The 12,187-nt window shown below is 46.0% G+C and overlaps 1 protein-coding gene across 1 annotated transcript; it reads right to left on the bottom strand.

The window, feature by feature from the left end:
- Positions 1–8,468: 8,468 nt before the first annotated feature.
- LOC128027785 (GTP-binding nuclear protein Ran) lies at positions 8,469–11,591 on the bottom strand. The gene is made up of 7 exons (XM_052615654.1): positions 11,462–11,591; positions 10,802–10,873; positions 9,964–10,048; positions 9,740–9,865; positions 9,455–9,642; positions 8,954–9,124; positions 8,469–8,855 (listed from the first exon to the last, which is right to left on the bottom strand). The coding sequence occupies exons 2-7, from the start codon at positions 10,832–10,834 to the stop codon at positions 8,811–8,813; spliced, it is 648 nt and encodes a 215-aa protein (XP_052471614.1). The 5' UTR covers positions 10,835–10,873; positions 11,462–11,591; the 3' UTR covers positions 8,469–8,810.
- Between the last annotated feature and the right edge of the window lie 596 nt (positions 11,592–12,187).

Below are 12,187 nucleotides of genomic sequence, written 5' to 3'. Positions count from 1 at the left end.
TCAATGAGTATTGCCCACTTCGCCGCGCGTGAAGCAGGAGAGCTGGCGTTCATTAACCCTCTGCTCTGTCAACAATAAGCGGATCCTCCGTAGCGCGGAAGATATGTGACAGGAGTTCACTAAAACCCTTGCTTCTGAATGTGTGTGAATCCAGACTCCACAGACTCTGACACGAGTGAGATAAATAACTATCTTCTGCGCTCTGGTGGCCATATTGTAGCGTTACGCAGTAGGCTACGTAGGGATTGCGCTACGTCATCACTATGGTAGACATTATATGTTAAGCAAAAAGTCATTATCAATAAATTTTATAAGATAAAGTTGCTTGTATAAGAGCAATGTTCGATTTTATAACTAATCATAAAGACTTGAAACTAAAATGAATGTTTAGGTATACACAACCTTCCTGACATCTCATTAAATAGCTTACAAATCCAAGGTTGTATTATCCCTTTTAATGTGAAAATTAGAAAAAGTAATTATTAATGATATTTTATTAATATTAATAATATAAATATAAATAAACTGGCCCCGCCCCTAGACCATCTTACGTTCCCTCTCGAGGCGGTAACTCAACATTACGTCAGCTAAGACGTATATGGGAACTCTTCCCTTCTCCACTTTCACTGAAATCTTATTGGCTAACGCCAGCTGGGGACAGCTGGCCAATTGACGCGAAGCATGCAAATACTGGCGGGTAAGCGTGCAGTATAAAATGCATGGGCGCGAAAATTACGTCAGAATCTCTTTCTTCACGCTAGAAGTCTTATCTAAGTCATCGTGGAAGTTGCAATAGAGGACTACTCACCCTGTTTTTCCTCTCCGCATCCGATGGCTGCTAATGCTAGATTCGGATCTTCCCCAGTTCTGTGTGACCTGCTTGGGATTCTCACACGGACAACACTTGCGCCCACTGTACCGAGCTGACAGTGCGCGCCCTCAGAGCCAGAGTGGCTCGGAGGACGGCGGGAATGAGGCCCACTGCCGCCAGCGAGCCGCTGGTGGGCCCTCCCCCGCCCGAAGACGAGTTTGACGTCGGCGTGGTGGACTATAGCTTCCGCGAACTTCGTCCTCTTCGGAGCTGGCGAGGAAAACGACTCCATGTCGCTTCGACGTCGAAAAAGGTTTGGGCCTCTCAGTGGGACCGCCCCGACCAAGAGGGCCCTGAGACCTCCAGGAGAAGCTCGTCAGGGTCTTCGGAAAGGTCGTCACGGAGCTGAGTCTCGCTTGCAACGCACATGACGAGCCTGTGATAGGTAACTAGACTCGTGGCTCCTCCAGTCGAGCTGCTACCAGATGGCATTTAGGCATGCAAGAGCTCGTGGTGAAATCGTGGGCTGCACCCCAATCGGCGCGCACCCACTCTGCTACGAAGGCCATATCACGCACGTGGACGGGACGGAGACCCTCCCCCCCCGTCTAGGAGACTGTTACCACACACCTGTGCTCGTCTCCCTCTGTTTTTGGTCCGGACCACAGTCTAGAAAGAGCGAGTGCAGCTTCTGCTCTTTGCCAGGGCAATACTCAAGGTGTTTCAGGCAAACGGTGGCACAGTAGCGCTGACGTCATCAGGATCTGCACGCGGCAACTGATCTCGCGCTGATTGCTACTAAGCGCTCTGCTCAGCTGTTTTACGGAGCTTATGGTCATCTTTACAGGCACCTATGGCTTCCCTAGCTGTCCTGAAAGACGCGGACCGTAGGCCGCTCCTAAACGTTCCAGTTGCTCCCTCCGGCCTCTTTGGTGACGTCATGGAGCTATTCTCAGAGACGCAGAAAGCGCGCCAAAGTATGAGCCATGTGATACCCCGTCGCTCACCTCAGTCTTCTTCTGCGAGATTCTTATGCACCGGGCCAGGCTCTGAAACCAGCTAAAATAACCCGCAGTGGCACCCCGCTCTGAACCGGACGCTCGTTTCTGCCGAAACCAGCAGTGGTAAGAGCCTGGAAGGTAACGTCAGGGTCAGTTGAAGACCCCGCGCCGCGAGAGAGCCAGCGCGCCATACGAGCCGTCTCCCTGACGGTGAAAGAGTGAGTGAGCGGGAGGCCCCGCCCCCAAGCGCCATGTTCATATGCATCATGTCCCCCATTTCCTTCGGGCGACGATTGCTATGTCTGTTTGAATGCTGTTTGTGTGAGTTCCACAATAAAAGCAGGTATACAATCAGCGAAAGAGCTTTACTGCCTCTTACACTCATCACTGTGTCACTCGCCCTGTCTCAGATCAGTGCAGAGCCACAACCCATGATTATACTGGCCGCGCGAGAGTGCCAACACCACATAAACACGGTGTCACCCTCAATGTTCAGATGCATCATGTCCCCCATATTTCTTCGGGCGACGATTGCTATGTCTGTTTGAATGCTGTTTGTGTGAGTTCCACAATAAAAGCATGTTACAATCAACTAAAGAGCTTTACTTCCTCTTACACTCATCTCTGTGTCACTCGCCCTGTCTCAGAACAGTGCAGAGCCACAACCCATGATTACTGGCCTCGCGAGAGTGCCAACACCACATAAACACGGTGTCACCCTCAATGTTCAAATGCATCATGTCCCCCATGTTTCTTCGGGCGACGATTGCTATGTCTTTTTGAATGCTGTTTGTGTGAGTTCCACAATAAAAACAGGTATACAATCAGCGAAAGAACTTTACTGCCTCTTACACTCATCACTGTGTCACTCGCCCTGTCTCAGATCAGTGCAGAGCCACAACCCATGATTATACTGGCCGCGCGAGAGTGCCAACACCACATGAACACGGTGTCACCCTCAATGCTCGGATGCATCATGTCCCCCATGTTTCTTCGGGCGACGATTGCTATGTCTGTTTGAATGCTGTTTGTGTGAGTTCCACAATAAAAGCATGTTACAATCAACTAAGAGCTTTACTTCCTCTTACACTCATCTCTGTGTCACTCGCCCTGTCTCAGAACAGTGCAGAGCCACAACCTATTATTATAATGGCCTCGCGAAGGAGCGAGAGTGCCAACACCACAAAGACACATGCATCATGTCCCCCACATAACTATGGGTGACGATTGCTATATGTGTTTAAATGATGTTTTTGTGAGTAAAAATTGTACTAAAGAAGCATATATACAAATTCTTGCACCCAACGTTGTGTCACTCGCCCTGTCTCAAACAGCGCAGAGCCACAGTCCATGATTATAATGGCCTCATGATGGCGCAAGAGTGTCACACCATTTCGCGACGCGCCCGCCCTCCCGCCAGTGCTTCCAGCCTCGCGGGGGCGGGGCCCTAATTAAAATAAGCCATCAGTGGCTGTAGACGTAACGCGTCCGCCGTGTCATCTCATGGACGGTAAGAGGGCTATCCCGGGCGTTTCACCGTGGATACTGGGAATAATTCACGACGGATATTCCCTCCAATTCAAACGCAGACCTCCCCGCTTCAATGGCGTGGTCCCGTCACTGACTTTGCCCCAAAACCGTCCTGTTCTGCGACAGGAAGTTCTCAGTCTGCTCGAGAGAGAGCGATAGAGCGAAATTTCCCCTCAGATCGAGCGGAATGCGCATGTTGAATTATCTGGACGATTGGCTGATTTTAGCCCACTCAAGAGATGTGCTATCAGTCACGTGGAAACAATGCTTCGCCGTTTGGATACGCTGGGACTGCGTGTGAATATGCAGAAGAGCGTGTTTTTACGAGTCGGACCGTAACATATCTGGGAATATGTTTGGACTCGATGGCGATCCGAGCCCATCTCTCTCTAGAGCATTTCATCGACTCTGTGCTGTTTCTGACTGGGCAGGTCGTTTGCACTGAGGGAATTTCAGAGGCTTCTGGGACTGATGGCGGCGACTTCTTCAGTGTGCCATCTGGGTCTGCTACATTGCGGCCGCTACAGTTTTGGCTGTAACTCGAGTTCCGCCGAGGGCGTGGTCTTCGGTCCACAAGCACTTACGGTCATTCACAGTTGCGTCAGCACTCTGAGACCGTGGAACAGCCCGGATATGTTCAGCCCAGGAGTTCTTTTCTCTGCGAACGCGATCTAGGCCGGGGAGCAGTGCGTCTGGGCCTGTGGTCGGAGTCACAGAGAAGGTGACACAAAACCGTTTGGAATAATGGAAGCGGTGTCCTAATATCCCTGCAAGCCTTTCGGTCGAAATTGGAGCGGAAACATGTACTGATTCAAACCGACAACACGTCTGTGGTCTCGTACATAAATCGCCAGGGCGGCGTGCGCTCCAGAGCTCTATTCAAACAGGCAGCGAGTTTCCTGTTGTGGGCGGACCGACACTTAATCTCCATAAGAGCGTCGCACATCCCCGGTACTTTGAACCGTGGAGTGAGCATGCTTTTGAGGAACGGGATTCCTTAAGGAGATGTTGGCTTCACCCAAGATCAGATCTAATGATTTGGGAGGGAGGAAGTGGATTGTTTGCCACGAGCGAGATCACGTTTGCTATCTCACTCCCCCCTGCTGGGAGATGCTCTGACATCGCGCTGGCCGGAAGCCAGGCTTACACATTCCCTCCTGTGAAGATTCCGCCTGTGTTGTGCAAAATCAGGGAGGAGAAAGCATCAGTTATACTCGTGGCCCCGAACTGGCCGAATCAGCCCTGGTTCGCGGACCTGAGAGAGTTACTGATGGCTCCCCCATGGCGAATCCCCCTCAAGCAGGACCTGCTGTCTCAGGCGAATGGCACAATATAGCACCCCAGCCCCGAGCTGTGGAACCTTCATGTGTGGCCGCTGCGGGGACCCTAATGAGCGGGACACTCTGCACTGACGAGTGCTAAATACACTTACTGAGACGCGAGCATCATCAAACATTCGCTGCTACGCGCAGAAGTGGTGAGTTTTCACAAAATGGTGCGAGAACATTATATTGACCCGGGGACCTGTTCCGTGTCGGATGTTTTGCGCTTTCTACAGCACAGTTGGATAGCGGGAGTTTGAAACCATCCACGCTGAAGGTGTATGTGACCGCTATTGCCGCTTTCGTTCCCCGGTTACGGGTAAACGATCGGTAAGCACGCTCTGGTATTCATTTTTCTCAGGGGAGCAAGTAGATTGTGTACTTCATGGCCGCCCTCCGTGCCGCCGTGGGCTCTATCTCTTATTACCGTTCGAGCCATTAGCTTCGTGCTACCAAGTGCCTTGGAGAATTTCGTGAGTGTTTGGTGAACGATATTGCATTGGTTTCGGGCCTGGCGACTGTAATGTCACTCTCCGGCCGAGACCGGGTTTCGTTTCGAAGTCACTCAATACACCGTTTTGTTTCCCTGCCCGCCTTATCTGTTGAGCCGTCAGCCTCGCGCGACGCTGATACTCAGAGCGCCGGGACCCTGTTAGGGTTTTACGGATGTATATGAATTGCTCGGCCGCCTTTCGTCAGTCGGACCAGCTGTTCGTGTGCTTGGTGGATGTAATAAGGGACGTGCTGTTTCTAAACAGAGACTTTCTCACTGGATCGTGGACGCTATCAAATGCCAGGGGAAGGATTACCCCCTCAACATCAGAGCTCATTCTGCGAGGACATTATAAATGCTTCCTGATGGGCCTGGTCTAGAGGTATGTCTGTCCAGTATTTATGTTTTGCTGCTGGCTGGTCTTCCCAGAACACAATCGCCAGGTTTTACAAGCTGGATGTACCCTCTGTAGCGTCACATGTTTTTCGGTGAGTTAAGTTTTATTCATTAAAGCTGTTATAACCAGCTATACAGTAGTTACCATGGCTGCTAACTCTGTGTTATGGTTAAATGGTTTATGCAGCAGTCACCGCAAACGCCGTCGACTCTGTTTAACTCTCATGCTTGAGTGCTTATTGCTTTGTGTCTGCCCTGGTTAGTGCAGATTTCGATATATTGCTTGAAGTTATGCATATTTTGTTAGGGTCGGAGCAGATGTCTCATTGGCCTAGTTCCGCCTATCAGATGCAAGCACTCTTAGCGACACGGCCATTGGCTAGAACTGTACTGCTTGTGTGAGGGTGATTGACTCCGTTCAGGGCTTATCTTCACTGCTCTCACGGCGGGATTTTATACAGTTCCCATATACGTCTTAGCTGACGTAATGTTGAGTTACCGCCTCGAGAGGGAACGTCTCCGGTTACTATCGTAACCTCGGTTCCCTGAGAGGCGGGAACGAGACATTACGTTAGCCGCCGTGGTCGCTGTTTGATCAGCTGTGCTAGCGTTCAGTCGTGATTCTGACGTAATTTTCGCGCCCATGCATTTTATACTGCACGCTTACCCGCCAGTATTTGCATGCTTCGCGTCAATTGGCCAGCTGTCCCCAGCTGGCGTTAGCCAATAAGATTTCAGTGAAAGTGGAGAAGGGAAGAGTTCCCATATACGTCTTAGCTGACGTAATGTCTCGTTCCCGCCTCTCAGGGAACCGAGGTTACGATAGTAACCGGAGACGTTTCCCTGTATGTTTTTCCAGAGACAGTTTTTCTCATATTTATCATATGATAAGCGACATCACATCACACGAGTGCTGTCACGAATAACACTAGTCCAAATGTCATTTCAGTAAATCGCAATGTTTTATTTTTGTTCAGTTTTGCTAACAAAAGTATTACTTCAAAAGCCACAGCAGAATTGTTGAGTCACAGCGGTGTTTTGAATGAATCGGAGTTTTGAATGAATCATGTGGACCAGATTTACTGCAATCTACTGGTGGTCTCATTCGTTTTTAGCGTACCATTTAATAATAATAATAATAATAATAATAATAATAATAATAAAACGTTGCACAACATTAAAGAACGTATTTTGAATATTGTTGGCCACTATAGGGGTTTTGTCACAAGTGACTTCAAATTCATGGACAAAAAATACTGAGACGTTTTTCTTTCTTTTTTTTTTCATACTTTGTTAGGCCATTGCAGCCTAAACATTTAACACAATAACAGCTTTAAATTATCTTTTGGGGGCATTTTCACACCCATATTAGTTTGCAATTACACACATGCAGTTGCAAGCCACACATACAGCTTAGAACTTCTTGGCCTTAATTCTATCTTGGTCTCATCAGACCAGAGAATTTTAGAAAACTCCATGGGGGCTTCCATGTGTCCTGCACTGAAGAGAGGCTTCTGTCGGGACACTCTGCCATAAAGCCCCGACTGGCGGAGGGCTGCAGTGATGGTTGACTTTCTACAACTTTCTCTTATCTCCCGACTGCATCTCTGGAGCTCAGCCACAGTGATCTTTGGGTTCTTCTTTACCTCTCTCACCAAGGCTCTTCTCCCCCGATGCTCAGTTTGGTCAGACGGCCAGCTCTAGGAAGGGTTCTGGTCGTCCCAAACGTCATCCATTTAAGGATTATGGAGACCACTGTGCTCTTAGGAACCTTAAGTGCAGCAGAAATTTGTTTATAACCTTGGCCAGATCTGTGCCTTGACACACTCCTGTTGATGTCTCTGAGCTCTTCAGGCAGTTTCTTTGACCTCATGATTCTCATTTGCTCTAACATGCACTGTGAGCTTTAAGGTTTTATATAGACAGGTGTGTGGCTTTCCTAATCCAAGTCCAGTCAATATAATCAAACACATCTGGACTCAAATTAAGGTGTAGAACCATCTCAAGGATGATCAGAAGAAATGGACAGTCCCGGAGTTCAATATATGAGTGTTACAGCAAAGGGTCTGAATACTAAGACCATGTGATATTTCAGTTTTTTGCAAGTGCAAAAATGTCAACAATTCAGTTTTTCTGTCAATAAGGGGTGCTGTGTGTACATTAATTAGGAAAAAAAAAATAACTTAAATGATTTTAGCAAATGGCTGCAATATAAAAAAATAGTGAAAAATTTAAGGGGGTATGAATTCATGTAAACACACACACATATATCTAGACATGAATACAAATATTTATTTTGGATGTTATTAATCGATTTGACAGCACTAATTTAAATTATAATTTTTACCAAAATATTTTAAAATGTTTTTCCCCAGTATGTAGTTGTATATATATTTTTTTATTCATCTAATTGATTGTGATGCCTCTTTTAATTTTTATTGTATTTTCACAATGTTGACCACATCTTTTCAAATGTATAATTAAATGGACTTTATAAAAATCGACATATGAGCTTTTCCAATACAGAGCAGTCGCTGTGAACACTGTCAGATAATATAAGACACCTCGTGCTCACCTCACCCATATTTATGCAAAACCACATCAGACCTTAAACTAGGTACATGCCATTCTATTCTTGGCACCATGGTTTGCTTTCAGACTTGACAGCAATTCGCACTCCAAAAATACCCACAGTATTTAAATATCACACCAATGACTAGCAACTTCACATTTTAGACCAGAGCATTACTTTGCTTCCTTGTCCGAGCCAAATAAACTTCCAGAAGCTTCCTAAAAACGCTTTACATGTAAACAACTGAATAAAAAAAGGGAATTGTCAGTCCTTTGTTTTACAAGTAGGCCAACACAATTTAAAATTCACTCAAATAAAAAATAAAAAAAAGACCAAGCAAAGATTATTATATAGAGAATGTTTTTATTCCAAGAATTCCTCTAAGTGCTTAGAGCCTTACATAGAGAAGTAAGCACTGGGACACTCGAGCTGCTCTCACACCTTTGAGTGAGGGAGTGTCAGTGTAGGCATGTCTGCGTGTGTGTGTCTGGTGGCAACAGTTAGCATGTCTACAATGAAATGAACCACACGGTTTACTCAAATTCAAAACACACAAAAAAAAAAAACTGAAAATTGAAAAATAAAAATATTCTGCGCTGGGGTTTTACAGTAAAAGGGGCAGGGGGAAGAATCGTCACCAGGACATCCCGGTGACATCGCCATAAGGAGGTCAGAGACTAACAGGTTAAAGGTCGTCATCTTCATCTGGGAGAGCTGTTTCTGACGCCACCTGGAAAAGAAACCACAATTACGGATCAGCACAGACTAAACAGGGATAATCTCGAGAGCAGCAGCGGCAGGAGCTCGCTGGCCGGACAATGCACTTACTTTCAAGTCGTGCTCATACTGTGCAGCAAGTGATGGATCCATAGCAATTTCAGGTGGAGCGAGGGCAGGCATCTCAACAAACTCCAGATTGGGATCGCCAATCAGCTTCCGTGCGAGCCACAGGAAGGGCTTCTCAAAGTTATAATTACTCTTGGCAGAGATGTCATAGTACTGTGAAAGAGAGAGGACGCATCAGTCAAGCTTCACATTTACAGCCGGACATTCAGCCTTCACTAATCCATGTTTGTCTATGTAGGAAACATGCTTTGAAATTGCATTGAACTGGAAGTGGAGGATGATCATTTCCGTATTGCAACATACATCCAAGTTTAATGAATTATCAAAAAAGAAAAAGGGCAGGGATTTTAAGCATTGGTTGTCGATTGGATAAACATGGAGGCAGATCAACATCACCAGTTATTTAATTCTTTGAGAATTAAACATGCATGCATTGTTCTCTTTGTGACTTTCACGAGTTTGAGTTTGAGGGACGCTCCGTACCTGTAGATTCTTCTTACGATGGAATACAATGCTCTTTGCTTTGACCTTCCTGTCTTTGATGTCCACTTTGTTACCGCACAGCACTATGGGAATGTTCTCGCACACACGCACCAAGTCACGATGCCAGTTGGGCACATTTTTATAGGTCACTCGAGAAGTTACATCAAACATGATGATTGCACACTGAGCTATAAAGAGAGAGAGAGAGAGAGAGAGATGCAGATGTTAAACCACTGCTGGACAGTAGAGGTCTACAGTGTGAGAATATGATAAAACGCTGCATACCCTGGATGTAATATCCATCTCTCAGGCCTCCGAACTTCTCTTGTCCGGCTGTGTCCCATACATTATATTTGATGGCTCCTCTGTTGGTGTGGAAGACCAGGGGATGCACCTCAACTCCAAGCGTGGCTAAGAGGACACAGAAATTCAGAAGCAGACCATTACTGTGACAGTCGAATCTCAGGCACACATTCCTCCAGAAGAGTCGCGTCAAGCAAAAGACTTACCAACATATTTCTTCTCAAACTCCCCAGTCAAGTGTCTCTTCACGAAGGTGGTTTTCCCCGTTCCTCCGTCTCCTACCAGAACCAGCTGTGGACGGGAAAGACAGTTTGCAGGAGTACTGATAATACAGTAGTTAACGTGTCACAAAGACACAGCAGCAAGGAAATACTACACATCTGTTACTATTTCAAACATGACTACTGGTTATTAATACTGACACCACCAATAGTAGAATCTCTCTATACATTTAAGATGATTATTTTGTTGAACTTCCTTACCGGGCTGTCTTAATCGTGTGCACAGCACTGGTTTTGCTCGTTTTAATCTCAATCATCTTTATTAAAGAACAATACTTGCTAAAAAAACAAGTTTCAAGTAAATATAATAACCCATAGGCTGTTAATTATCCATATTCTGCTATAGTTTTCACAATGTAATTATGTCAGTGGACATGTATAGAGCCATTTTGAATGGGCACCTGATAAGTTTCTATTAGAAACCATCAAGTTTCAAATTATCAAATGGTAATTGATATTTATAACGTTACTTTGTTCACAGATCCCTTTCGCATCACCTGAATTTGTGACTTTGGAAGACTTAAGTTTCATTTACAATATTGACCAGTTGTTGTTTTAAAGTAGGTTATGTAAATTGTTTCACCATACTACTAAAGTGTAATTACACTAGTCAACCGATTACAAGTTAAACAAATATTCTTCTAATAAATCGATTCTAGATCGCTTGTGTAGCGCTAGATAGCTAACTATTTAGCAGTTAACCGCGCTAAAAGGTAAACATACACTTCGCCCCTCGTCACTTTAAAAGAGAGAGTCTCGTTACCTTAAACTGCACCTGGGGCTCATTCTCCGCCATTGCTGTGTGTTGTGTGCGGGTCTTTGTGCTGCAGTCGGTCTGCGGGAGAGATGAGGCGGGACACGGTTACTCACAACACACAAAGGCCGCGCCAATCACAAACTACGAACATAGTTACACTAAACTCCCGGAAAACAACACTTTCGCACTCATATTAAAAGTCAAACAGCTTATAAGGCTCAAAACACCCGATTGTGTTCATAAACACTCATCCGTCGAGCCTGAATAAGAGGATGCTAGGAGACACACGAGGCCGCTGCTTCAGGAGCCTGAACTCCACAGTAATAACCGACCGAGAGTCAGTCACAGCAGCCTGAAGGCCTCGAGCAGGCCCATCGCTGCGGAAAACAACTCATGGCGCATTTAAGCGTGCGGAAATGAATGAAAATAAGACTAATTCATAAAAGTAGGAACAAAAGCGAGCGCTGCTCGAGCGGCTCCCGCCAACGGCTCGCGACGGGGATGAGCCGCGAGGAACTCCACATCAGCGGCGAATATAACCAATCCGGCTGACTTACGACGACTTCAGCTAAATACAAAGTCTTTCACGAGTGTTTTGTCTTCGGAGGAAACCAAAACGCCTAAGTGAAAATAGTTCTCGGTAAGATGAGCAGTGTCCGCACTCACCGGTGTTGAAGCGATCGAGGAAGAGAGCAAATGGCTGCGCCCGCGCGGGATTCAGCGTGGCTCACATAAACGCTTCCGCCCCTACCACGTGACGTCACAGCGCCGCGGGAACGTCGCGCTCTCTAGTGTCGGTGGCGCGCACTTGACATATGAGGACTGATTTAAAGGTGCTGTAGGGAACTTTTGTAAAAAAATATTTTTTACATATTTATTAAACCTTTCATTATGTCCTGACAGTAGAATATGAGACAGATAATCTGTGAAAAAAATCAAGCTCCTCTGGCTCCTCCCAGTGGTCCTATTGCCATTTGCAGAAACTCCATCGCTCCCGGTAAAAAATAACCAAATCAGAGCTGTGGTCCGTAACTTTCAAAATGTAGAAAAATGTATATAATAAGCGAGTACACCATGAATCCATTTTCCAAACCGTGTTTTTGGCTTGTCTTGAATCACTAGGGTGCACCTATAATAAGTGTTTATATTCGGACTATTTTAGATTGCTTCGGGGATACCGCGGCGGAGTAACCCAGTACCTTTGTGATTCTTCATAGACATAAACAGAGAGAAGTAGTTCCGGCTACGATGTTCTTCTGCAAGACGCAAGCTGTTCTGTTTATTAACCGCTAGAGTGTCAAAAGTTACCAACTGCAGCTTTAATACACTTCTGTTACTGTGTACAAAAAAACATGACACTCACTTATAATTCTGCTTAATAAATACTTCATC

This window comes from Carassius gibelio, chromosome A14 (genome assembly GCF_023724105.1).
Source record: "Carassius gibelio isolate Cgi1373 ecotype wild population from Czech Republic chromosome A14, carGib1.2-hapl.c, whole genome shotgun sequence".
NCBI classification, from domain to species: Eukaryota; Metazoa; Chordata; class Actinopteri; order Cypriniformes; family Cyprinidae; genus Carassius; species Carassius gibelio.
This window is presented reverse-complemented; position numbering and strand designations above follow the sequence as displayed.